At 37.6% G+C, this 27098-nt stretch overlaps 1 protein-coding gene across 1 annotated transcript in view; it reads left to right on the top strand.

Moving 5' to 3' along the window:
• The window catches only part of Cad74A (cadherin-74A), a 49783-nt gene that overhangs the window by 6335 nt on the left and 16350 nt on the right, over window positions 1-27098 (top strand). Inside the window, exons 2-11 of the mRNA XM_068774168.1 lie at window positions 13433-13643; window positions 14482-14625; window positions 15649-15797; window positions 17038-17166; window positions 17926-18144; window positions 19802-20014; window positions 21603-22427; window positions 23764-23959; window positions 25001-25301; window positions 26104-26986. Coding sequence (XP_068630269.1) covers window positions 13433-13643; window positions 14482-14625; window positions 15649-15797; window positions 17038-17166; window positions 17926-18144; window positions 19802-20014; window positions 21603-22427; window positions 23764-23959; window positions 25001-25301; window positions 26104-26986 — 3270 coding nt within the window. The remainder of the gene's footprint in view (window positions 1-13432; window positions 13644-14481; window positions 14626-15648; window positions 15798-17037; window positions 17167-17925; window positions 18145-19801; window positions 20015-21602; window positions 22428-23763; window positions 23960-25000; window positions 25302-26103; window positions 26987-27098) is intronic.

Raw genomic sequence — 27098 nt, 5'->3', positions numbered from 1 at the left:
CTGTGGTACACGCAGTTTTTTGCTATCACGTATATGGAGGGCTTAGAGTGATTTGCGAAGTGGAAACGGGTCGGAGCATTGCTTGCGGCAACATCGCTTCCCTTTTTGGTAAAGGAGAGCCGCTACAACTATCTTGTGGGTTTGTTGCAGGGTGATGGATGACGAAATTAAACAAAAAACCGTGTAACAAGACGATGCGTAAATGTAATGTGAGTGAATGCTTATGTTGAATGTATGCTGAATGATTAAAAATATGAAGAATGAAAGAGTAAATAAAGAGAGAAATTGTAAAGGATGAAATAGGGAAGGTAGAAGAAGGAGTGTGTATATCCCCCTGGCCAGAATACTATCTAGGGAAAGAGTATTTTAAAAATAAAAATAAAATCTATTTCGTTACTTGAATCTTAAACCATTTTAAGCTAAATTGAAATTAACTAATTAATTTTTTTTTACCATTGGTGTCACGATTATTCTTTAAAAAGCCCTTGTAATGTCCAGTTTTAAATATTACCGATCGTGTGACCACTTTCTCATCCTTACTACATATTGCCATCTTCAGGTGCGCCAGTATCTGTGCGTTGCTAAACATTTTATTAGCAATACAGTGTTATAAATATTTACGAAATAAATTATTAAATGTGAACGTTTTTGGTCTCTAAAAAAAAAAAAGGTGATGACAGCTACGTGACATATATTCCAAACAAAGGTGTAGTTTGTATTCAAAACTATAGAAAATAATTTCAAAATTTATTTGTTGATAATACTGTAATTGTTGGCGAGCGTGTGGACTGTATAAACAGATTAAATAAATTCAAATGAGGGTGTTAATTTAAAAATAATTATACAAAACTAGGTAAGAGTCAATTGACGCGTAACAATAAACTGAATGAAACAAAAGCACATGTAAGACGCTTTTTTTTTTTTTTTTTTTTTTTTTATTAATTCTAATTTGTATCGCTGGTGTTTTTTTTTTACAGTATTTATCTTTCGCTTTAACTAAACGCAGACAGTTGGGAGAGGGTTGCCGCTATTTGATACGGATCTTTCTTCTCCCAGCTGCGAGGCACGACAGCGTTTTATATTATTATTACAATTATTTTTTTTTTTACACAATTTTCACTTATAAATATAGGTAAATACAGCTAAAATTTATACATATTAACAATATAATTTGGAATACACAATTATATATTAGTTGCTACATTATTTTATTTAAGTCGCTGCCCAAGCGCTACAGACCGTTAAATGCCTTGAGATTTAGGACAATGTGCCGGGCCAACTCATCAAAAGATTCTGCTGTAGATTTTTTCTTGAGAAGGTCCGGTAAGCTGAACGGAGATATATTAAGGTTTTCACATAAGGTCACGTGGATATGTCTTTTGGATGCGAATCGGGAGCAGTGTCTGAGTAAGTGATCAAAAGTCTGTACTGTGGAGTCGTCACATGGGCAAGTCTCATTATCGATTATTTTAAAGCGGTGCAGGTACTGCTTGCAGTACCCGTGCCCGCTTAGTAGTTGTGTCAGATGGAAGGATGTCTTGATGAGTTTTCGCAGTTTGTTTATGTCGGTGAGTTTCGAAAGGAGTCCTATGGTATGTCGACCCTGTGCCGAGCTCTCGTATCTAGCCTGCCAAATGCGGTTGTGTTCCGCGCGGATTGCGCTCTTCACGAAACTCATTGGGAAGTAGACATAAGCCGGTGGAGAGTGCATTGCGGCAGCACTCTTTGCTGCCAAGTCGGCTTCCTCGTTACCGACGACGCCTGTGTGGCTTTTGACCCATGTAAAGTGTAATGTAGCTGGCGCGCGTGCGTGTATCTGATTGTGAATTTGTGTGACGATGGGGTGGGTGTTGCTTCTATTCTGCAGCGCGGCGATGGAAGATTGTGAGTCCGTGTGAATAATTGTGTATGTGTTCGGGTATGTTGAACAGGCCCACGAGCAGGCTTTCGAAATGGCGAGAAGCTCAGCTTGAAAGACCGAGCAAAACGAGTGAAGTTTGTATTTTTTGGAAGCAGTCTGGCGGCCTTCCATGAAAGCAACGAATGCCGCTCCTACGGAGGAGTCCTCCAGCTTGCTCCCATCAGTGTAAATATTCAAAGCATGGGGATAGGGTGCTGTGTAATTACGACCTCTAGAGGGAGAAAGGACAGAAATGGATACTCTGGTAGCGGGGTGCAATAATTTGTGTGGTGGTGTAGGGCGTTCTAGAGCTGTATCAGAAGGTAAAAGATGAGAGGCGCCGGTGAGTTTTGTGAGTTCCAGTGCCTGTACCTCCCGAACTTTGAGGTCGAGTGGGGTGAGTTCTGCAAGTGCTAGAGCGGCTGTGGTGGATATGGTCTTGAACGCCCGTGTGATCCTGATGGCAAAGCCTCGTTGCATACTTAACAACCGCCTTATTATCCCTTTTTTTAGAGCCGCTTGCCCCCATATACCAGCAGCATATGTCATAATTGGCTCAATGATACTGATGTAGATTGTCCGGATGTTCTCGGGATGTGCCCCCCATGTTGGTCTACAGAAAAGACTAAGTCTATTAAATATGCGCGAGGCTTTTTTGATAGTGTGCTGAACATGTTTATTAAAGAGTAATTTCTCGTCAATGATGACTCCCAGAAGTTTGAACTCGTGTATAAACGGAAGGCAGTATTGGCCCATTCTTATTGAGCATTTTTTGGCTGTGGGTGTGAATGCAATAACTTGTGTTTTTTCGGGGCCGAAGGTCAGTTTAACACTTTCACCCCACTCAATAATTTTACCAAGCGCGGAGTTGGTTAAATCTTGGAGATCTTCAGCGCGAATGTGGTGTGTAATGAGCAAGACGTCGTCGGCAAACGCTTGTAAATGGCACCCATCAGGCAGGTCTATTTCGAGAAGCTCGTCTAGGATAATGTTCCACATAATTGGGCCACATGCCGAACCCTGAACGCAGCCCTTAGTTAGCTTCTTAGTGACTCGTTCTCCGGCGTAATCTAAAACCACTTCTCTGTCTTGAACATAGTTTTCAAAAATTGAAAAAATGTTTCGAGGGCAACCGATCCGCCTGAGGCCCTCGAATAGAGCTGGCCACCAGGCGTTGTTAAATGCTGCCTTGATGTCAAGGGAGACGGCAATGACGGCCTCTCTAGCTCGTTTGGCCGAGCGAACGACATCGAGAGCCGAGGAGATCGCCATGGTTGTGTTGGTTTGCTCCTTGAAACCAAATTGGTAACCGTTGAGCTTGCCTGCGACCGTGGCTACAAAAGTCACCCTTTTGATCAGGAGCTTTTCTAACAGCTTCCCGAAAACAGGGATGAGGCCGATTGGTCTGTGAGAATCGAGGGTACTGTAATCAGATTTACCAGGCTTCGGTATGATCTTGACATATGCCTGCTTCCACTGTCGGGGAAAGTGATGCAATTTTAAACATCTATTTAATAAATCTGTTATTAGCTGTGGGTAAGCCTGTGTAAATTGTGTGCATATGTCTGAAGTGAGGCCATCCATACCTGGTGCCTTTTTTGCATTCATAAGTTTTAGTAGCTCCAGTACCTCTTCCACTGCGAAAGGAGGTTCGTCAGGGGCCTCAGAGGTATCCTGTCTGTGACGACGAAGATGCCTGTGTCGGGCTGAAAAGTCTGGAGAATCGTCGGGATAGAAATGATTTAAGAGAGCTGTAGCGCTTTGTTGGGCGTCATGTGTGTGCCCTGTGTCTATCTTTAAAGTGGTAGGAGGTTGTCGCCGAGTCGAGTGTTTGAGGAGGCGATTAGTCACTGACCATACATTCTCCTTATCTTGTCGGTTGCAGAATGTGCGGAAATCGGCCGTCGAAGTCTCTCTAAGCTTTCGAGCGTATTCAGTGCGCTTAAAGATTAGATCCTCGCATAATCGGTCGAATATCGTGTCTGAAGGCGCGTGGTGTCGTTTAGCGGCATGTAATCGGCGGTGTAGATGAACTACTTCAGATTTAAGTCGTTCCAGGTCTGTTGTCCACCAAGGAGGTTTGGAGCGCGTCCCAGCACCCCTGGATGGCATAGAAACTTTACACGCCGCGTGTATGGTGTCAGTGATTTGGTCTATAAAGACGTCTAAGTCGCCCGCGTTCAAATCGGCTATTTTTGTGTCTAGTAAGTTAGAGTTCGTCATGATAGTGTGGAGTTCAGTCTTGAAACTTGCCCAGTTAGCTTTTTCGCTTTTATATTTGAATGTGGACGTGATGTTTCCCGTTTGGGAGGTTATGTCGTGGCGTGTACTAATCGAGAAGTCTATAGCGTTATGTTGTGAGATTGGGCATGCTTCTAGATTGACTCTCCAGTCACTAATATCGTCTATGGTCGATGCCGAAGCCAATGTTAAGTCGATTATAGAGGACCGCGGCCGTCCGTGAGCGGTGCTTTCAAACGTTGGGATATCGTTTACGTTGCAAAAGAAGAAGTCGTGTCCGTGTGCAATGTCAGTAATCATGTGTCCGCGAGCGTTCGCTCTCGCGCTGCCCCATATGGGATGCCATCCATTAAAGTCGCCCCCAATGACGCAACGAGATTCTCCGATACTGCCGAGAAAGAAGTCTAAGCGGTCCAGTGTCCCTAAGTCGTCTTGGCCTGGTTCGACGTAAGCTGACGCGACGTAGAGTTTTGTTGGTCCGCAATCGAGTCTCACGACCGCTAAGTTGCCTGTCGAGTACTGTGTCAGTCCTAAAGGATTAGGACACCGCGTTCCGTCCTTTATGAATATGCATGCTTTGACTCTGCCTGTAGGAGTAGGGAATTGGAAGATTTTTATGCCTGGAATGTTATTAACAAAGTTAGCTGAGCCTACATATGGCTCGGACACTAAAGCAATGGAATACTCGCCGGCCACAAAGTAGCGAGTGAATTCCAGGAGCGCTACTTTACAGCGGTCTAAGTTGCATTGGATTACTTTGATAGAGGTGCGTTTATCCATAATCGATCCTGGAAGTCACTCGTCTCTTCACGATAGTAACTATTGGACAGGATGGGGAAGTGGCCTTATGTGCAATGCAGTCCGCGGTGTTAAACTTAATTTTACGAGCGGCACAGTTGTAACACTTGGGTGCGCTTTCCTTATGCGGACACTCTGTCTCAATATGCGAGCAGTCCGAGCAATGCGCACAGCGCTTTGCTCCACCTGTACATTGAGCCTTAAGGTGCCCGAACTGTAAGCACGCGTGGCACTGGATAAATGGAGAGAAGTCGTCGCAGTGGACCCTCTGGTGATCCACTCGGACTCTCCCCATTGCCTTAAAAATTCGCCACAGCCCGGGACTGAGAACGAATACTGCGTTATACAGTTTACAGTTACGGTTGTTGCGCTTAAATTTAAAACTAATGTCGGCATCCGTATAAGCCTTCATTTCTGGGTTTTGATGCAACAATATGGACGTTAATTCACCACTTGGAGTGTCTATAGATATGCCTTTAAGGATGCACATGGGTCTGAGTTTCTGTGCCTTCTCCGCTGTCACTTGCGACGCGCCAGATTTTGTAAGACGCTGTAAGGCGTCTTCGCAGTCTCGGGCAGTGTCGAACTCTACACGCAGTTTGTTGTTCGATAGTGGAACAACCTTAGTAGGAGCATAGTTCGATTGTCGAAAAGAAATACTTTTTCGGAAAGCCTCGACTGCCGCCTGCTTGGTGCTGGCTGGCGTCTTCGAAGCCACGATGATGGCTGGGCGCGGTGTCGGTGGAGGTGCGGTTTTGTTGGATGCGGGCGTCATACCTGTATTCGCCGGAAGCCTGGCCATTGCCGCGTAGGATGGCGCGGTAGAAACCGGGGCAATGACCGCGGCTGAGGTCGAGGTTGTGTGCACGGCGCGAGTAAGGTCTTTTTTTATTTTCGCCATTTCTTCCCGCACGCAGGCGAGAAGCTCCTGGCGCAAACTATCGCCTCAGTTGCCTGAGTGCATATCAGCAGAGGCGGCGCGGCTCCCGGACGCCTCAGCCACGCGGCCGTAGGCGGCCATAGCTCGGCGACTCTCCTCAGCGGCGCGAACAATGAGCCTTTTGTTCGCTGCCGTTAAATGTTTTCCCTCGCTGACGGCTACTACGATAGTTGTAGACAGCGTGTTTATTACCGCGGTCAGGGAAGCTAGGTCGGAGACTTGATCCGCTGTAGCCTGCAGCACGTGCGCCGTTGGAGGCGCACACGCAGTGGTTGGCGTCTCCGGAGCGGTGCGCTCTGCGGGCGATGCCGCTGGCGCACCGGCGGCCGGGCTTGCCTGGCTCATGTCGCACTATATAAATGGCCTGGTGAATTTTTAATATCCACCGGGGTTTCGGCTATAGTAGCTACCTTACGTTTTCATATTGAACAGATGAGGCAATTACAGAAAAGGAAAAAAAAAATAATAAAAAAAAAATTTTGGGTCGCGACGCAAACCACTTGACAAATACAATCCACACTGTCGCCAAGCGGGCGCCGTCGTCCGCAGAGTCCCGACGAAATATATAACAAAACACTTGTAACTTCAGTTTAAATGAACAATGTCCGTGTTAGGCAGTTTTTCGACTATAACAGGTTCAATTATGCACTGATTTTACTAGTTAGTTCACAATGGCACTGCTAATATTTTTGCGCGTCTTTTGATGTATAATGCATCGGGATCGGAGCACTTTTTTTCGCAACTACGATTTTTCGTACGCGGAGACGCTCGAAAGCGTGACGTTCGGTTCGGATGTTGTCACGCGACTCTCCATGTAAGACGCTTAGCGACACAAACTGTCAAATATAAAAAAAAAAAAACAAAAATATAAAAAGGTTTCACGCGGCCCTGCCAATCGCTAATAATAATTTTTAAAATAACTCACAGTAATATCGATGATGTCAAATCGTCTATCAAGGTCAGTCAGACCAACAAAATTGCATAATTAGTTCTAGATATTTAGCTGTCGTAATTAATTTCTCAATTACATTAAACTGCATAACAGATTTGTCTCCATTTTACCTGATATTTACGACGTGGTGCTTTCAATGTACTTCATAGATGGCTCAAACTTATCCAGAAAGCAATTGGTTCGCGAGAGAGAGCAGGATTTTCCCAGAAAACTAAGTTTCCCGACGTAGGGATTACTTGTCTGAAGGCAGTGGGTGAGATACATAACTCATGCAACTGATGACCGTTGGAGCCGAAAGGCTGGAACGTGTTGAATGCGGGCAGCTCAAGATCGTTCATGGCCTAAGCATTGCAGTGAGTCTAAAAAAAAGAAAAGAATTTATGTCCATACAAAGTGAATCGATGACCGTCATGTCGTTGAACATCGCTGAATGCAGACTGATTCCAAATGGTCTTATTAGAAATCTCTGGGGGAAGCCTATATCCAGGAATGGACGTCTTACAGCTGAAATGGTGGTGACGATGACTATAGCAGTCATTTACAGTTAAATTAGAACAATTTTATAAAACTTTCGGTACTGATACGTATAGTTTGTATTGTATCAGGTGGCGCAAAAGTAATGTCATAATGTCAAAGTGACTTAATTATTACTTATGGAGCCAAATCTTAAGTAATGTCATTGCTCTTATATATTTAAATAACTGAGTTTTTTTTTTAAATTATGTCAAAATGGCTGCCGGTTCAAATTATGATCTCACTTTTGCACCCGTTACATAGTCTAAGTAAGTTGTCGATATAGATTCCTTGGTATCAGTAAATTTTCAAGGGATTGACATAAAAATATTTTGTCGTTCGATGAGTACTAAAAATCAAAATTTTATAAGCACAAGTTCTTATATGACACTTTTAAAATACTGTATAAGTTGTTTTAAGTAGAAACTTTGTTAAAACTTGTTTTAATAACGTCTAATATTTTCATTACAAATTACCGCTATTGTATTAAAAAAAAAAAGACTAAACAAGGTAGTAGTCAAGCGTCCACAAGAAGTCGTTTGAAAATCAACGAATGCGGAAATTTAAGGCAGTTCGCGAATATTGAACCGGATTTAATCAGATTGAATGAAGGCTTTATAATCATTATAATGAAGATATTATAATATTTCTAGTATATACACAACATTTTGTACGAATGCTTAGTTTATTGTCGACTATTTTTTGTATCAGGTCACTTTTAAAACTCGTTTCGAAAATACGAACATTCATTGTGAATATATGTATATTATACCTTCATCATCAACGTCATTAATCATTTTAACATTACAATTAAACATTATAATTTATACTGTATGAATAGATAAAATTAAAAAAAAAAAAACTTTTACATTTATTTCCAATCAACCTGTATAATAATCGCTCTGAAATGTTTGACAATGAATTATTGTTTCTATTAAAATACGATAGTTTGATAAATTAGTATATAATAGATTTTAAAATTTGCAGTGGCATAAGTAAACTATAAGAAATTTTAATATATAGTTAAGTATCATTTTATATACACGTAAATTTTAGGATAGCGTTTACCAAACATTTATTGCCAGTAAATATACTAAAAATTAATCCCTTTAGCAAATACACCTGTATATCAAAAAACTAATATAAATTTTGATTTTTAAAACAAAGTTCTTATCTTAAACCTTTTACAGTACTAACATAAAGTCAACAAGTACAATGAAATAAACATTACACTTAATGTATTTGTAATATTCACATTACGTCTTTTTCTCGGTGAGAATCGAACCTAGGAAATGACCGACATAAAATCGCTTGCAACTGCAATAAGAAACAGTTATGCGGAAGTTAATAAACGTGGTACGCTTATTCAAATTTGACCTTAGACGAACTGAATGTAAAACATAATAAATGTATTTATTTGCAAGTAAAACATAAACATTTTTTATTTTTACGTGATGAGAAATTTCTGCAGTATTGCAGTAAATAAATGTAAAAATAAATGATCAGTAACTGAATTATTTTATTTCGTGTCAAAACATTCCATATTGATTTGACGTAAATTTATGCGGAGTTTCGGAATTTTTTGTAATTCAAAATTACGCACATCTTTACAAAAAATTAAAAATGTTTTCAATGATAAAATCACTTATATTTAACATTTGATGGATTACCATTAATACTGTAATGTATCAGGTAATTGCATATTACAGTACTCGGCGATAAATATTGCACAAACTGACAAATCGTCTCATAAGTAGTGTGCGACAGAGATAACGCTCTACGAAGCCGAAATTAGCCGATTGTCTCTTTCCAAAAGTCGATTGGTTATATTGTTGTTGATTGTTTATAGGTGTAAAATCTTTTATACTTATTTTTAATCATCATGTATAAAGTGTAAGTATATTGGTTTATTTATCCTGCTTTCGACAGGCCAATAATTAAATTAATTAAATTAAATTAATTAATTAATTGATAGTGCCAAAAAAATTCTTTTACATACTTTATTATCCTTAGGTTAATTATTATTTTTTAAATCATTGACTGATCATTTCAATTACATATTAACCTCTTCAAAACTTGTAAGACTTGCGATCTTAAGCCGCGGTTTCGATTCCTAGGATATCAATTCCTGTTACATCTATATTAATCTAAGCTATGAGATACATTTTTTATAAATAATAAAAGTTTTTTTTTAGATACCAAAACAGATTCCAATTACGTAATAGTTCAATGACCTTCTCACAATACGAAAATAAACGCATAGTTGTAATTTAGTACTAATTGCTTGACCCCATTACGCATAGTGAGGAAAATCAACCGCCGCATTCGATGCGGTTTGGTTTGCGACACGCATCTCGTAGTCGGAAATCGATTGCAACGAATAATTTACTTTAGACTGCATTACGTGACGATAGGGTTGTCACCTTGAACATTTTAAACGTATACCTATAGAATTTAAAATAGTCAGCAGTAGAGGCTTCTCTCCAGGGATTTCCAATAGAACCTACATTGCAACCTCTTCCAAGGTGGATAGAAGACTTTAATAAGATCATAATTGATTTTTTAATGATGACTCTTTAAGAACCTATCGTTCCATTTGCGATGTGTGAGACAGGGACGTAACATTTCGTATAAATAAGTATTTTACTTTTTTAGTTTTTCATTTCCATACTCCTTCCTTCCTTTATAACATCTTTTGTCTTTCTTTTGTTCATCACGACGTTCAATCTTTTATTATTTTCAATTCTTTTATACATCGCCTTTCTTCTCTAATCAGAAATTTATATTACATGACTATTTTTTATAATACACTTTATTTCTTTAGTTTTACATTTTATACAACAAAAATTTTCATTATTTCGCCTGTAATGCTTTGTAAAATATATGATATTTAATAACAATTTTGTTTATTTGTTGCAAGTCTTATTGACCTTTAGTGTTTAGGGTTAAGTCTTATTGTTGTCTTATCTGGAAGGCGATGCTTACTCCCTCTATGTTTCTCCCTATCCAGACCTTAATCAGGTCGGACGTCAAATTTTTTTTTAATAAATAATTAATCTTGGGAATTAATTGCTCTACTACTGTATTGAAGATATTACAAAAGTGACAACAAAACATACCCGTTCGAGTTCTCAGATCTAGGAGGCTTGATTTGATTCTAGTTTTTATGAAATTCGGCTCGTAAAGGTTTCTTATGATGACATATACAGGTGGTCACCAAAAATATTGTTAAGTGAATAATAACATAAATAAATGAATGAATAATGATTCCGTTTAGGCTTAGTTTGCGTCTAATTTAAAAACCGGATATCCACATCACGCTTACTTTATAGTAGTGGTTCACAATCTTTCCTAAAGTTCTTATGCCCTTTTGGTACATTATTAATTATTATATTAAAAAATTGTATTGTTCGCTATGTAAGTAAATATTTTAAAAAAATAAATAAAAACTGAAACTGTAACTCGAAATAATTTTAGTGAAGATTTTTTTTATATTGATTTATTTAATTATAAAATTCTTTTACTTCTTTATCGTGCACTCTTGTCCGAGTGGTCATCATATACCGATCAGTTCTGGTGTCCTCATTGCTCTCGCTATGATGAAAATAATTATTTAAGAATATGCCTCTGGAAAAAGATTAAACCGCGATGCGAAGAAGTTTAATTCTTGCCGACTCTAAACACTGTTTTAGAACAACTGATGAATTTTATTAAATAAGCGCGTGAGGGGACTCGCCGTATGCTATTATACAACATAATCAATGTAAATAAACCTAACCGATCAATATCGATAGAGAGGTTACTAAAATAGTTGTAAAGCAAACCTAGGTTACCCATTCTCTATTCATGTAACAATAGATTACACAGAAATATTCTCAAATTACGTGGAGGTCAGGCTTGAGCCGGTTCACGCGGGCCTGTCGCAACGCCACGATACGACCGTTTACAGTGCGACTCGCTTCGTTTCGTTACACCGGATTGTGTAATTATGCTAATTGATACAGTTACAAAAAAGTTAAGAAAAAGAGTTCGTGTATTGATAAAGCTTCATTCATCTGTTAACAACATTTCGATTAAAAGAGCTTTTTAAATAGAGAATTTAATGTATATATAGAGAGAGAGATTAGATATCCTAAATGAAAACTTTGTACTTTCTTTGTTCAAAGTTGTAAATATATTTATGCTTTTTATGGCCACCGTTGTTTTGGTATATCTCGTACATCTATATTATTATTGGTAAAGGAACATTTTTTACCTTTTATAAATCTTTTTCACATTGTTTTTATTTTTATACTCTTCTATTACAATATTTCGTCTAGCGTTCTTTTTCATAATTAATATCTTTAATGCATCCATTTTCCCGATTTTTTTCCTTCACCTAGTTCCTTAAATAACACAGTTACAGATAATTTAACACAGTTTTATCATTTTTAACTTATGCTTTTTATTCTCAGTTGATGTTGTTTTTGTTAGCCCGAGGGTTTTTACAGCTTGTTCTATTCTATTACTATGCTATATTATATTTCTGTAACTCATCATCATATCACATTTAATAAGTTTCTTTATTTCAACATATTTAAACTGTATTTCATTTTAAATGTAACTAAATAAAATGAAAATATTATTTTATTATTTTCGGTTCATTACATCCTAATTTTATTTATTTACTCGACCCGAGCAATTTTAAATTTTGTTCCTCTATGTTAATATATGTATGTATGTTTTTTTTTTTAATTATACAATACAAAAGTACCTGTAACATGGTCAGAGCCTTTTTAATTCTAGTTAACAATTTCTAGACGGGGGGGGGGGGGATATCCTCATCGGACGCCTGGGAATGGAGGGCCCAGGCAGTGTCAGACTTTTACTGACTAAAACCCCCCACGGCACTGTTACAATTAGTTTCTAATTATTTTGCTTATTTCCTAATATTCTTATAGTATTAATTCCTATTTATATTACACTTATTATTTAAGCTAACTTAGCTATTTACATGTTTTATTAGTCTATTCTTATATATGAATTCTACGCTTAATACTATTTCTTATCTGTCTATCCTTATACAATGCAAAACTTTGTGCTTATACTTATTCTTAACTTCTCTTATATCTATACATCCAATAATAAGTTATCCTACTTGACTGCTTTGAGCCCGCTTGTTTTTATTGAGTCTTATTTCTACTGATTGAATTTTTAATTACTGTTGATGCTAATCGTAAAAATATGGGACGGCGCTGGTTGTCGTTTATTATAGAGGAGATGTTGTCCCTCTTTATGTCGACCCCCAGCTCCATCTCGCATTCAAACCTCGCTCTTCCATACATGGGGCAGCAGGTGATCAGATGCAACACAGTTTGGTCCACCGCGGGATCACAAAGGCAGGAGGGACTCTCTTTGAGTTTGAACCTGTGCAGGTACTCGGAGAATCCCCCGTACCCCGTGAACATTTGGACCAAGATTGTGCCCATCTGAATCTCTCGTAGAACGCGATACGCTACATTTACGTCCGGGAAGAATATCCGCGTTGTCGAAGCCGTACATCCTTGCGCATACCTCCTATCCCATTCGCCAAGCGTGTCCAGCCTAAGCTGTTATGTATGTATGTTAGGAAATAGTATATCATAAATATCTCTGTGTTTGGCACTAATCGGTGTAACATAATTCCTGAAGATGCCCCGTGGTGGGGTGAAACACGTGTTGAGTAATTTGGCGGTGGCGGTTGTGTGATTCGCATTGTTTGCCACATACGCATTTATCAGCGGGCTGGCGGGCGGTGCACTTTGTTGCACGACTGCCACTGCATGTGCGGAAGTGGCTAAGTATTGGTCCTTTTCTTACTTAGGTTGGCTTCCGCAAGGTAACGCCTGATTCCATTAAATATCATAAATATCTGTATGACAATTCCAAACCACTTAATTTTATTCTTTTCATTTTCATATCCATGGCTCGTGGAGCAACTGCAATCTTTCCAATACGGTCCTATGTGAAAGGCCTCGTTTTATTAATTAAATATTAATAATGTAAAATAAATGACTGGATTGCATCAGTCAAGTCTTTTATACTAACATATAATTAAATTTAATTTCAGATGGCAGAGATAGTGTTCCAGAGGCGAAAGGTTCCAACAGTGCTCAGCGATACGAACCCTCTTATAATACTACTGATAGTATGTCTGCTGCAAATATCCTTGGCGCAAGTCATCAACAGGGCGCCCCATTTCGTACCCCAAACCGGGGATATGTCCCAGTTCAGTCTGCCAGAAGACACACCAGTTGGAACGCCAGTATACCATTTAAAAGGTAACATGGTACTCAAGCTTATAGTCTATCGATAGGTCCGTTTCATGAATGGATTAACCTGTCAACTGCCTATGGACATATCTGTTCGAACTCCCCTGGTGCTTACGGGTCAGATCTGCTCGAAATAAAGTAGGCTACATTATATCAAATCACCTGAATAATACAGTTTAAAATCGCTTGCTCTGGATGTACCACAGACCACAGGATGAACAATAATATTTCATTTAACTGGCAGGCGTTATGTTGCGGCAAACGAAGGGTTAATGACGAAATAAAGGACCCCCTGCCCTACACGTCTCTTGCGGGTTAAATTCCGTAGTATTCATCCATAGCTGACATCATCTACTTGGCGAAAATTATAGTCATTTTAGCAAATAGACGCCATCTGCAAGTTCTAGGACTTCCCCAAAGATATCTACAGAGGGATATAACACAATAGCCACACTTGGCAGGCTAGTTGGCGATGACACTTAACCTTGAAATATCGGCGAAAGGAATGTTCTTACCAAATTTCACGTTTCAACATATTGCGATGGGTCAGTACATAGGTGGAAATCTCTCATATATACTGGCTGACCCGGGCCGCTTCGTGAATATAATGAACACCTATTCTATCACCTCTATTTGCTTGTAGTTCGTTAGATTATTTCATAAAATCTTAGCTGTACTATACTCGACAAAAGAAATATTCCTACCCAATTACAAGTCTTATGGTTGCAGATATATCGCGATGAATCAATATACAAGTAAAAATTACTATGTGTATTAGTATTTACTTTTTGAAAGTTCCTTGTGCATTCAATTTCATTGTTGCGAATGATCGTAATATTTATTATAGGCGTTGATCCTGAAAATGGTCAGTTGAGATACTCCATATCCGGCCAGTACTTCAGCGTGGATTCGCTGACCGGGGTGGTGACTTTAGCGAAGACTTTGGATCGAGAGGAGCAGCCGACGCTGGAAGTCATCATAAGCTTAACCGGTAACTATATTATAATTCTGTAGTATTCATTTTAAAAAAAAAAAAGATGTAATATTGTCATCAAAAAGCGAAGTGAATTTATTTATAAAATGTAAACTATTTATTCTTCCAAATAAATTTCATCCCTTGCAAAGTAATCGTCATCTGTTAAAATGTACTTTTGTCAACGCTTTTTCCAGTCTCTCGAAACAGTCAGATTAGTCTTCTTCCGGTACAGCCTTCAAAACCTTTTGTGTTAGCTGTACGGTCAGAAATCACACGGAGACAAATCAGATGACCACGGTGGTTGCGGAACAATTAGAAACATATTTGGCAACTTTTTTTCTCGAAAAAATAGAACGATTTTGACACCAATCGAGACTTGACTCGTTCGGGACAAAAACTTTCTTCAAAATAGTTTGAGTTGAGCCTAATGTTAATCCAACTTTTGACAAACAGACGCTTAACAAATAGGCAGCCCAGAAAAAAATTACCTGCATTTACGAGAGCTTTAATATAAAGATAAAGTAACTCTTTATGATCGTCAATTTATGATACATTTATTTTTTTATGCATTTTATTCTTGATTTTACTTTGCTTAACAAAGTTTCATAGTTGTGAAGAAGCAGGAAAAAACTTCACAACAACACATCTTTTAAAGTCTAACAATACAGATGTATACATGTACACTTTATTAGATATAGCCTAAATGAAATCAAAATAATCAGGCGACGTCGCTGCCAAGTATTCTTATCATTTAAATATTCTTTTATTTAATAATAATCTTCCGTCAATTTATTTTTAATATGCGTTTTGAATTTTGTTATTGGCAGTCCAATAATGTTTTGCTGTATTTTATATAAAAATCTAATTCGGTTTATTACAAATGAATTAGAAACATTTTGCAGTCGAAACTGTTTTCCAATGACCATAACAAGCTTATATGTCCAACTTGTGTGTGGTCTTGCGCATGCACCAGAACACTAAGAACCCAGCGGCCATCTGGTCTATATTAATAAAAGTTTTTTTTTTTTTAATTTTTAGACGAAGGAATTGCGAACACAGAGCCAAATACAGTTTCACTCAGAAGGGTGATTCCAGTCAAAGACGTCAATGACAATGCCCCAGTATTTCACAATCGGCCTTATATAGTCAATATCAGTGAAGCAACCCCAGTTGGTACGGAAATCGAGGTAAATATTATTCGTAATATTAGTCAATAGAAGAGCCTAAAAAAATATCCAATACTATCACACTGCAAGAATTTTTAATTTCTGGTTCATTTCACTTAGTTTATTTATATATACCCTAATTACGACTTTAATTAATGGCCTTGTATTTGCGACCTGAGTCAGTGTAACTGTGACCTTATATGACCATTATTATTATAATATAAATGTCATCGATAGCAGTTTAGTGCTGATGCACCAAATATGAATGTAGTATTATAACTTATTTACTTTTAATTATGGGCTGGGTTATTATTTTTTTTTCTTTGCTTTATAATAGATTAAGACTAAAGATATACTACATAGAAATATTTTACGGGGTTTTGTTGCTCTTTTACGCAAAGATAGTTAGCATTTAAAAAATAAATTTTATGAAACCACGTTCCTATTTTATTGAAGCGTTGAATTTGAATATCCTATATTAATAAAAGGCATAGATCAACATTTTCTACCCCCTTATTGCGCATAAAAAAATTCGTTTTTACAATATGCATGTGTAAAATACATGAACATAGAACGACATAATTATGTAGATACTAGCTGATCCCGCAAACGTCGTTTTACCATGTATATTATTTCTAGGAAACATTAAAAATCAAGTAAAAAATAAGGGTTGATCGTAGAGGGATGAAAATTTAGGGTTGTATGTATTTTTATATGCTGTTCACAAAGGAAAAAACAAAAAAAATTGTATAAAAAATAAAAATTTAGGGGTGGACCACCCTTAACATTTAGGGGGATAAAAAATAGATGTTGTCCGATTCTCCACCCTGGCCGATATGCACGCTAAGATTCACGAAAATCGGTCGAGCCGTTTCGGAAAAGTTCAATCACGCACACCGTGACACGAGAATTCTAAATATTAGTTAAAAAACGCGGAAACTTCATATGAATTATCCTCAATTCAGTCATAGAATGTCGCTTGACACAGCGCTCCCCAAAAGATTTCCAAAAGAACTAGTTGAAAACTGCCTGCATGGAAGTCTTTGGTCAGTCCATCTACAAGGTGCGCTGACGCTATAAGATCATCAATTTAACTTTATTAAAATAGTAACTCCGTGTAACCTAGAATACTGTTTCAAATGCCTTATTATTAGAAAATAAAAAATTGTAATAAGTCGTACAATATTTTAAAAGATTTTTTTTAAATAATTGCCCGTTTATAAATTAAGTACTAATAGCTAATTATTTTAAATAAACTCAGGTGTTTCCTGTAATCCTGGTATCGGATCGTGATGAAGGTGACAACGCGAAGATCGAAGTCACTTGTTCCACCGAAGAGAAAGGAAGTGACGCTGAAGCCTGTTCCACTTTTAAAATTGTAACGGAAATGGTATGTTTACTTATTCAGTAACCCTTTTTCTTTTTTAGATACCTAAAACAATTGGATAGTTCATTTTATTCAAAAAGCTTTGTCCATTCTTCTTTCTCCCTCTCTCTCTCTTGAAATTATGATTTTTCTTATTTCATCGCTTTCCTAATAGGTTTTGACATAAAAATAGTACAGCTGAGCATTATTTAACATGACTAGATATTTTTATAATATTGGAGGGGTGATCATCTGAACTAATGACACTGCATCTTCTAGAAGGGTAAAGAGGGTAATGTCATGTTTACATAAAGCTTGATTCGATTAATTATTTTAAGATTTATAACTTATTTAATTTCCACGTATAACATTTTCTAAAAATATATATGCTTACACATTCGCCAAACTGTGCACAAAGTATCGGCGAAATGATGAGTAATATATAATTGAGTAGCAACGATAATAGTAGTCAAAAAAAATTAAGGCATAAGTTCCACTAGTGTTCATCCTGTTTCATATATAATCTGCGTATAAATATCAATGTTTTTTATGGTCCCATTGGAGGCATCTCGTACCCCTAATTTGTTGGGATCAGGGTCTTTGTTTATAAATAAGTTTTTCAAATTTTTATCTTTATTCTTCACTCACTTTCATTCTTCTCAATTTCTTTTGTTCTTACCTTTTTTCCATAAATATCCAGTTATAACAAGTCATTTTAAAATACTCTTCCAACGGTACTACGGGTTCAAATCTCACGTGTAAAACCACTACCATCGGTTTCAGGTGAATCCAAACGAGTATGCTGTGAGAGTTTTTCTATCCCGGGCGCTGGACTTTGAAAGCCGTTCGGCGTACGTTGTGAGTTTGGCAGCTAGGGACTCTGGTACGCCGTCTCGAAGAGCTCTCGCCCGTCTAGCTGTCGCCGTTCGCGATGTGCAAGATCAGCCGCCCGAGTTCCTGAATGCCCCCTACTCTGCTACAGTACCGGAGAATACACCACCTGTGAGTATATTCATTTAAACCAACTGCCTCGATAAACGTCTTGCCTTTAAAATGGCTGCCTGGTCTGTCGCAGTAGAAAAGAAAAGCCGATAGCCGCAGCATGGGTAAGTCTCCCACTAGATGTATCGAAGACATAATTAAGGCCGCCAGATGTCGCTGTTTGCAGTCACTGCAGTGATCTTTACGGGGAGGCTTTAGGCTTCTATTGGTTGATATAATGTCATTGTTACTCTACCGTCAACGCTCCGTATCGCTGGTCACTACTGCCATGATATTTAAAAAAAAAAGATGTTTTTAAAATTCGAACGCCGATTTGAATTCGGCCGCTGCGATTATGAACAAACACCGTTTATTTACAGAAACTATTTGTCTATTTCGTACGCTTGTAGATGAGAAATTATAAGATATATATTAATTGTAATGTATATATGGTATACGATATTTTTTTATCTATAAGGCCTTAAGGTTCTGAAGTAGAGACCACGGATTGGCAAGCGCAGCGTGGGACGTTCGCCAAGAAGATAGACAGTCCATCTTCTTAAGTAAGAAAAGGATTAATAAATAGCTACTTATGCTATGTAGCAGCAGTCGTGCAATGAAGTGCACCGCCCGCCAGCCTGCCGATAAATACGCGTGCGGCAAACAATGCGAATTACACAACTACCACCGTTAATTCACTCAACACGTGTTTCACCCCTCCACGAGGCATCCCCAGGAGTAATGTTACACCGATTAGTGTTAAACGCCAAGATATTCGGTTTCGCATTTATCAGCGGGCTGGCGGACGGTGCTCTTCATTGCACGACTACTGCTACATAGCGGAAGTAACTATATATTTGTCCTTTTCTTACTTAGGATGGACTTCCGCAAAGTAACGCCTGAATCTATTAGATAGTCGATCTTGTTAAGGTGGTTGGAAGACGCTGGCTTTAGGTATTCCATTAGAAATGTAAAGAGAAGGCCTATGTCCAGTCGTGGACATTCTGTAGCTGCATTGATGATGTTGATAATATTCTAACACTACTTTTGATTGACGCAAAAAGTTGTTCAAAGCGTGTTTCAATCAAAGCTATAAATCGTATGGAAAAAGTAACTTTGTTTTTACTATTTTCCAATTTCACCCTCCATAAGAATTCAATTATTATTCCTTAAAAAATAATGAAAAATAGCCGAATTGATTGGGAAGTTCTTGAAGTGCTTAGCATATTTGGTGATTTATTATAAGACAAATAGTACCTTCTGTATTCTTATGAATATCATTGCAATGGTCATATTGATTATTTTCCCACTGTTTGAGACTGTAATGTTAATAATAAGATATTCACAGGCCCACCTGATATATATCTCATTTATAAATTGGTGCAGATTCGAGAATTTCTCTATAGATAGATTCCAAAAATAAAAAAATATTTTTTCATCCAATAATATTTTAACGTTGTATGTCACTGATGTGATCGACCTACTAACCTCAACTTTAACTATGTATGTAAGGAATTGTTTATATTAGTTGTGGCCTATATACAATGGTCGTGCGAGCAATATGATCACAACTGCATTACTAAGAACACAGAACTATGGTGGCGACATCTATAGTAGATAATATAATGTCTTTGCAAAAATATTCATGTCGATTATATATTTAAATAATTGATTTCAGAATACAAGTATAATGGAAATAGTAGCTAAAGACGGCGACACGGCAAACCCGAGACCGGTGTTGTTGACCCTCGAAGGCGACTCCCAGCAGTACTTCAAGCTGTTACCAGAGAGGCCTATAGGCCGCGCTACACTGGTCGCTACAGATATACCAATTGATAGAGAGAGCGAAGCTGTTATGCAGAACGGAGGAGTGTACAGTTTTTATGTGAAAGTAAGGAAGTATATAATAACTCGTATATTTAAGAGCTACAGATAGGCCACACAAACACACACGCACCCAGTGACACACGCAAACACACGCACACACGGGCGCGTTTGCTCTAAAGTGGAAACCAGCAAGCATGGCATTGGACGTTTGCTATAGGACCTTGTGATTTGACATACGTCGACGAAATACCCAAAGTTCAAGTCACTTTCAAAAGGTATCGGATATTTATGAGCGAACTTTATATCCGACAGTTGTCGCCCGTTAGAGATTTCAATCGCATGTTATACTATCGTTCAATTAGGTATTGAATTGAAAATTTTTTTTACACGATTTTGATCTAATAAGTTGAAGAACTGTAAGAATTTTCTTCAATGTTATACCAAGTTTTTCATATAGATTTAGATGAAATATACAGACAGATATCGTAATGACAAAGGTTAAGATCAAAATGCCTGTACAACAGGCAGCCTAATTGAAAAAAATAACCAAGAAATATAGTGTCTGTTTGTGTATTCATTGCATATATTAATAATTAACTACAATTACCTACAAGAGTGATATTTGTTAAAGTAAATTAACCAATGATAAGCTTGGAGTATGGATAATGAAGTAGTTCTAAGAACTGTAAGTTTATCAACTGGACATTGTTAGGGCGTCGTTAAAAACAAACAAGACACCAATGATATAAAAAAGGTGGCTCCAACTTAGTTTTAATTTAAATAGTTTACGACAGGGATGAGCAACCCGCGGGCCGCATGCGTCCCTCGAGGAATGTAAGAATTTAATTTTTTTTTAAATGAAAGCCTAGAAACAAGGCTAAAAGGATAATAAAATTATCTAATTGGATGTAAACTTCTATAATGCAAACATAAATCACGTTTATAAAAGGTTCGAACCTTATCTATATACATTATTTTCTGCATGACCCTCTGTTTTTGAAACTGCGGCCCTCGAAGCAAAAAAGGTTGCTCACCCCTGGTTTACGATATATGATAGGAAGTAGTTAAACCACTTCAATACGAGTGTCGACTATAGTTGAATTTGCACAGCCGGTTCTTACCTGCCGGGACACTAAACCCTTCTTGCTCTTATAATGGTAGTGTTCCACATTACAATCAGGTACAGATACGCATTACGTTACCTAATGTTATTATAATAAATTGTAATTGCAGAGATAGGTTAAAATTTCTTGGTTGACGAGTAAAGTCGACGCTTGGCTATATGTATGATTTTGTGTTCTGCAAGCACCGAACCGAAGTGGTTAAGAGACTTAGTAACACTGTAACGTACAAAAACGCGAGCAAAAAAGAATATACACTTTAAAAAAAACACAGTCCTTATACGTCTTTCAGGTTTTATATGATCTTTAATGTTGGATAGCCTGAAGTATATAAATATTTGAAACGTCTGTTCTCATCTATTTTATCAATTTTTTTGTTTATCTGGATCTTGTCTCGTACCTTAATGAAAATATGACTAAACTAATCAGCTGATATGTTCTAGTTATTCTCTAATTTTGCGCTTACCTTCACTATTCCGGAATCATTTTTATTTTATGAATTATATTATAATGAAACTTGTTAATTTTCAGGCGACAGAATTAATAAACAACGAGGTACCGTCAGATTACACAGTTACATCGATCACAATAATAGTAACTGACATAGACGATCACGTGCCTAAATTTAATCGAGACGTCTACGATGTATCGATTCCTGAAAATATCGAGAACGGTAGCCCTATACCAGGACTATCGATTTACGTTGAAGATATCGATATCGGTCAAAACAGTAAATACGATTTAAAATTACACGATGTATATAATTCAGAAGGCGTATTTTCAATCAGCACTGAACATGGAGAAGGAAGAACTCCAGTCAGCATAAAAGTTAAAGATTCATCCCGATTAGATTATGACGTTGATGATGAAAATCAAAGATTATTCAGTTTCGACATCGTAGCATCATCAGACGATGTTGAACTGTCATCTGCTAGAGTCAACGTGAAACTTCTAGATGTAAATGATAACGCACCGGTGTTCGAACAAACTGATTATAAATTTGAAGTCATGGAAGATGCTTTAATAGGAACCAAAATTGGTGACGTAGCAGCTACTGATAGGGATTATGGAATATTTGGTGAAATAGAATACTCTCTAACAGGATTCGGGTCAAATTTATTTAAGACGGATAGGAGTAAAGGAGGTATATACCTTGCTAATAACTTGGATTATGAAACACAGAAGAGCTACAGTCTTACTATGGTGGCTAAGGATGGTGGGGGTAAGGTATCGAGTGCTAGTGTGTTTATAGATGTCCTAGATGCCAACGATAACGCACCTGTTTTCGAAGCTTCCGAATACAGTCGGACTATACGAGACGGCGCTACGAGTTTTGAACCTCAATTTGTTGTACGGGTAAGTTTTACCGAAACATTATATTATGATTACTTATCGATATCATCTATACATAAGTTTAATGTTAATACACTGGTGCAACCGTCACTAACTTACTTACTCCGCTGGCTCAGTGACCCAAAGTGAGTCTTGGCTTCCGAAGCGAGAGACTTCCACTTTCCTATATCTTGCGCCATCGTCTGCCATTGGTTGACATTCAATTCGCGCAAGTCTGCCTCAACGCGATTGATCCAGCGATACCTGGGTCTACCCACTGGTCTTCGACCCCTCGGTTTTTCCAGGTACGCTACCTTCACACTCCGATCCGATCCCATTCGCTCCAAGTGACCAAGCCAGCGGATTCGTTGAGCTTTATATTCGCCAATGATATTTGGCTGTGCTGCTAAAGTCTCAATTTCGGCATTCTTTCGAAGCCTCCAAAATCCGTCTTGATTTCTAGCTGGTCCCAAGATCTTCCGCCATAATAACCGTCACTAACATAATTTATTATTATTTCAGCCATATGACGTCCACTGTTGGACAAAGGCCTCCTCCAAAGATTTTCAAAAGAACTGGTTGGCATTTGCTTTCACCCTTAGACTTTAACAAGGTTATCTGCACACCTTGTTGATGGATGTACTATGCTACAATTGCCAGTCCGTGGTCTCTATTCTAAAACTTTAAGTTTAACCTCGATAAGGTCTTATTGGAATTCTACGGGGAAAGGCAACGTCACGCAGTGGACGTCTTAGGACTGTATTATTATAAAGCACTAATACTACTTTAGGAAGTAATCCCTGGTATTTTGGCCTCTTTGAAGATACTTTCTCTTATGCCTTAAAAGCCACGTGTTTTCTGTTTCGGCCACCAGTGTGCATCCTTTGGCTGAAATGTCGACGACGAAGATTTCACTTTGATTTAGGAGACTGTCTATTAGAGCTCAAAGTAAAACTCGAGTAAAGAGAATAGATTTTATTTGCTGAGACCATTGGTTTATACCAAACCTTAAACCTGAGTTAACCAGCCCTAGAAATAACTTTGTTTATACAAACATTCGCAATATCAACTTTAAAACTAATCACACGTGTCGTTTGTGTGAGAGCGACGGAAGATGTGTGTGATAGGGAAAGGTATATATAAATACGGACGCTCCAAGTTTTGCAGCGCACAGTAATCAATGCAATCAGCTGTTTTGGCTACAGATTAATAGTTTTTGATAATAAATACTACCGAAACATCTTTCAGAAATTTTGAATGCCTTTATTGTTTTATTATTGATAAATTTTTAGGTAATTTCTAAAGGAAATAATTTTTTGAAATGATTATATTTTTTAATTTAATTTTTCATTTTTTATAGGCTACAGATGCCGACGGGCCCACACAAGGAGGCGGTCGAGTGAAATATTCTTTAGTTTCCGACAATAGTATAGCCCACAAGGGACAAGTGTTCGCCGTGGACGAGAACACAGGAGAGATTACCATACTGGATAAAGTCCAGACTATGGATACGCCTCGTGGACAATACGAACTGATTGTGAGAGCAACTGATTTTGGTAAGAACTTGCTTTTATAAATTATCAGGTTGTTTAGTTTAACACTATTTTAGCAACAGACAATATACTGCATTTTATTGTCGAAACTCTGTATTCATACCAAACCTTATAACTACATTAATCTATCCTAGAACTAACTTTATTTATATAACCAATCAAAATCGCTATCTTACAACCAATCAGAAGCGTCGTTTGTATGAGAGCGACGGAAGATGTGTGCGACAGAGAAAGGTATATATGTGAATACGAACGCTCATATATTTTCAAAGATAAAAATTTATAAGACATTACATACTTTCGCTAGTAAGGAATTGTAATGAACAAGGCTATGAAACGTCTTCTTGTTTAATATCCTTCAATGATTTAGGACAAATGTATATAACCCATATGTGTCGATTATTGCAATGAAGCGAAATCTTTCGTACTAAGCCTCACTGGCAACCTCACAGTCACTCAATAAACCATGGAAATATCTATGTTTATTCGAATAAGGAATGAAGGGATTCGTACATGTAATATAATAACCGACATGGGTCGGCGGGCTGGCAAGTTGGAGTACCAGTGAGCAGTTCATTGCGCTCAGAACTGTATGCCACTTTAATCCTTAAAGGCGTGATTATGTAGTAAATAAAGTTTATTTTGAACATGGTCAAAGTTACGTAAGAAATGTATTAAAAAGTTATGGACTCTACTTACAATTTTATATCTATATCTATCAACGTGCGGTTAGTTACAGAATTTTTTTGATAATATTTTTTAAAAAAAAGTTAAACTAAATTTTGGCAACAACATGGATTTAAGGGTAAAAAGTTCTGGAGACCATGGATTGGCAAGCGCAGCGTAGGGAGACCTAAATTTCCTCAGAAAATTCTAAATGCAGGCTACCTCCTACCGGTCATTTGAACGTCTAGTTCTGATACTAAAAAATATCGATGACCATAGTGGCTATTATTTCTGTAATACCGAGTTAGGCTTGCAAGACATTAGGTAATTAGGAAGAATCTAGAAACTTCTAGTAACATTTCTTATTATAAATCACAGGTATTCCACAACTACACAACATTACCCGGGTGTATATACGAGTTGGCGTTCCCGGTAATCAACGGCCGACATTCAAAGGAAACTACCATCACTATCATTACACGGTTGGTCATCATCCTATTTCCAACGAGGAATTGTCTTTGGAACTCAATCCAATGAACTATCAGGCCTCTGTTAAGGAAACCTCACCGCCAGGATATAAAGTGACAACAGTCTTGGCAAATGACCCTGACGGCTTGGATGATTTGTTGACCTATCATATTGTGTCCGGTTCTAAGGATAATTTTGCTATCGATGAGAAGTAAGTAAAAACTTTCGTTAATACAAAACATTTATTTGAGTTAAATAATTCATTTCAGATATTTATAAGTAAGAAATTTATATAAGATTTCTGGCCAACTAGTCAAAACCCTGGGTGGGTTTTGACTAGTTGGCCAGAAATCCGTACATGAACGAAAGTAGAGGACGGTGCCCACCGTTGGAAAGTTCGAATGGCCATGAGCAGATCATGTAGCATACAGATTACATGTAGCATATAGACCACAGATCGTTACTGAGTTTTTAAGGTTCTAGAGTAGTGATCACAAACCGACCAGTGCAGAAAGTAAGCCAAAGTAAAGTGCTAAAGTCGTTTAATGCAGGCAGTGCAATACCAGTTTTCGTTCCAATTTTCCAAGGTAGCATATACCTTAGAGTCGTCTATAGACTATAATGACGTTTCATGTAAATTCATATGCTATTTCTATATAAACCGAACAATTTCTCTTTAATATATTTAAATCATTTTGTAACACTGAAATCTTTTGTACTATAGCATAATTAAACTGTAGCGACAATAACAGGTTGCATAAATAACTGCGTGCTATAAAACTAAGAGCGTTCGAATTTATATACACCTTTCTCTGTCGCACACATCTTCCGTCACCTTACATAGACAATACGTGTGATTGGTTGTGTAAATAAAGTAAGTTCTAGGAGTTTTATCCTATTCTCTACACTCGAATTTTATTTTAAGCTCCAAGTGACAGTCTCCTGAAAACTATTGAGAAAATTATAACATTTACATTAGTTATTTGACCTAACAAAAATAATTAAAATTTTAGAACAGGCGTAATAACAATATCAAGTGACGCAAATCTAGACCGAGATGTGAATCCTGAGCGCTACGAAATAATAGTCTCGGCCGTAGACAGCGGCGTACCGATACCGGAGACCGCTACCACAACCGTATTCGTCACAGTCCAAGACGTCAACGACAAACCGCCTGTATTCAATACAACACAATCCACAACCTACATCTCCGAAAGAACCAAAATTGGCGAAACTGTTACAAAAATCAACGCATACGACACTGATTTGAACGCAAAGTTGAAATACAACATTGTTGAACCTATCAAAGCTCTATCTAAAGCCGGTATTCAATTGAAACCAAATTCACCATACAACTATAGAAATATCTTTCGAATAGATGAAGACACAGGTGAAATATTCGTCAACGGAACACTAGATTATAGTCAAGCATCGATAGTAATATTAACAATTATGGTCACTGATATAAACGCTGAGATAAATAATGATACACAGTTCGCCACAACTGAACACACAATATACATACAACCTTACAACGATAAGAATCCACAATTCACAAATCCAGGCTGGACCAATACCAACCCAGTGATATATCAAAGAGTAAAAGAAGACCAGCCAATAGGAAGCACTGTGTTAGTTCTTATGGCTGAAGATCCTATATCAGGACACTTAATATCAAATATCAAAGTGATAAATTCTGAAACTGGTTTACTTCAAGTGGATCCGTTGAGTGGGCAAGTGGTTTTAACAAGGCATCTGGATTACGAGGAATTGACTTCTCCAAACTTGACGATTACAGTACAAGCGACAAGTAACGATGGAAGTAAACACAGCACCGCTAAAATTATCATTGAAGTTGTTAATATTAATGACAACCCGCCTATATTCGAAAAAGAGGTATGTCTACCTTTTTATTGCTTTGTTTCTTTTTTTTGATCTAGTTCTACCGACACAGATAACTAGTTTCTTCTCATTTCTTTTATTTCTCTCCTATAAATTTTGTCAAAAT

This window comes from Battus philenor, unplaced genomic scaffold, assembly GCF_028537555.1.
Source record: "Battus philenor isolate CCGP_79_NKW_IND1 unplaced genomic scaffold, ilBatPhil1.0.hap1 SCAF_7, whole genome shotgun sequence".
Taxonomy (NCBI): Eukaryota; Metazoa; Arthropoda; class Insecta; order Lepidoptera; family Papilionidae; genus Battus; species Battus philenor.
Note: the sequence above shows the minus strand (reverse complement) of the source record. Positions and strands in the feature narration are given on the sequence as shown.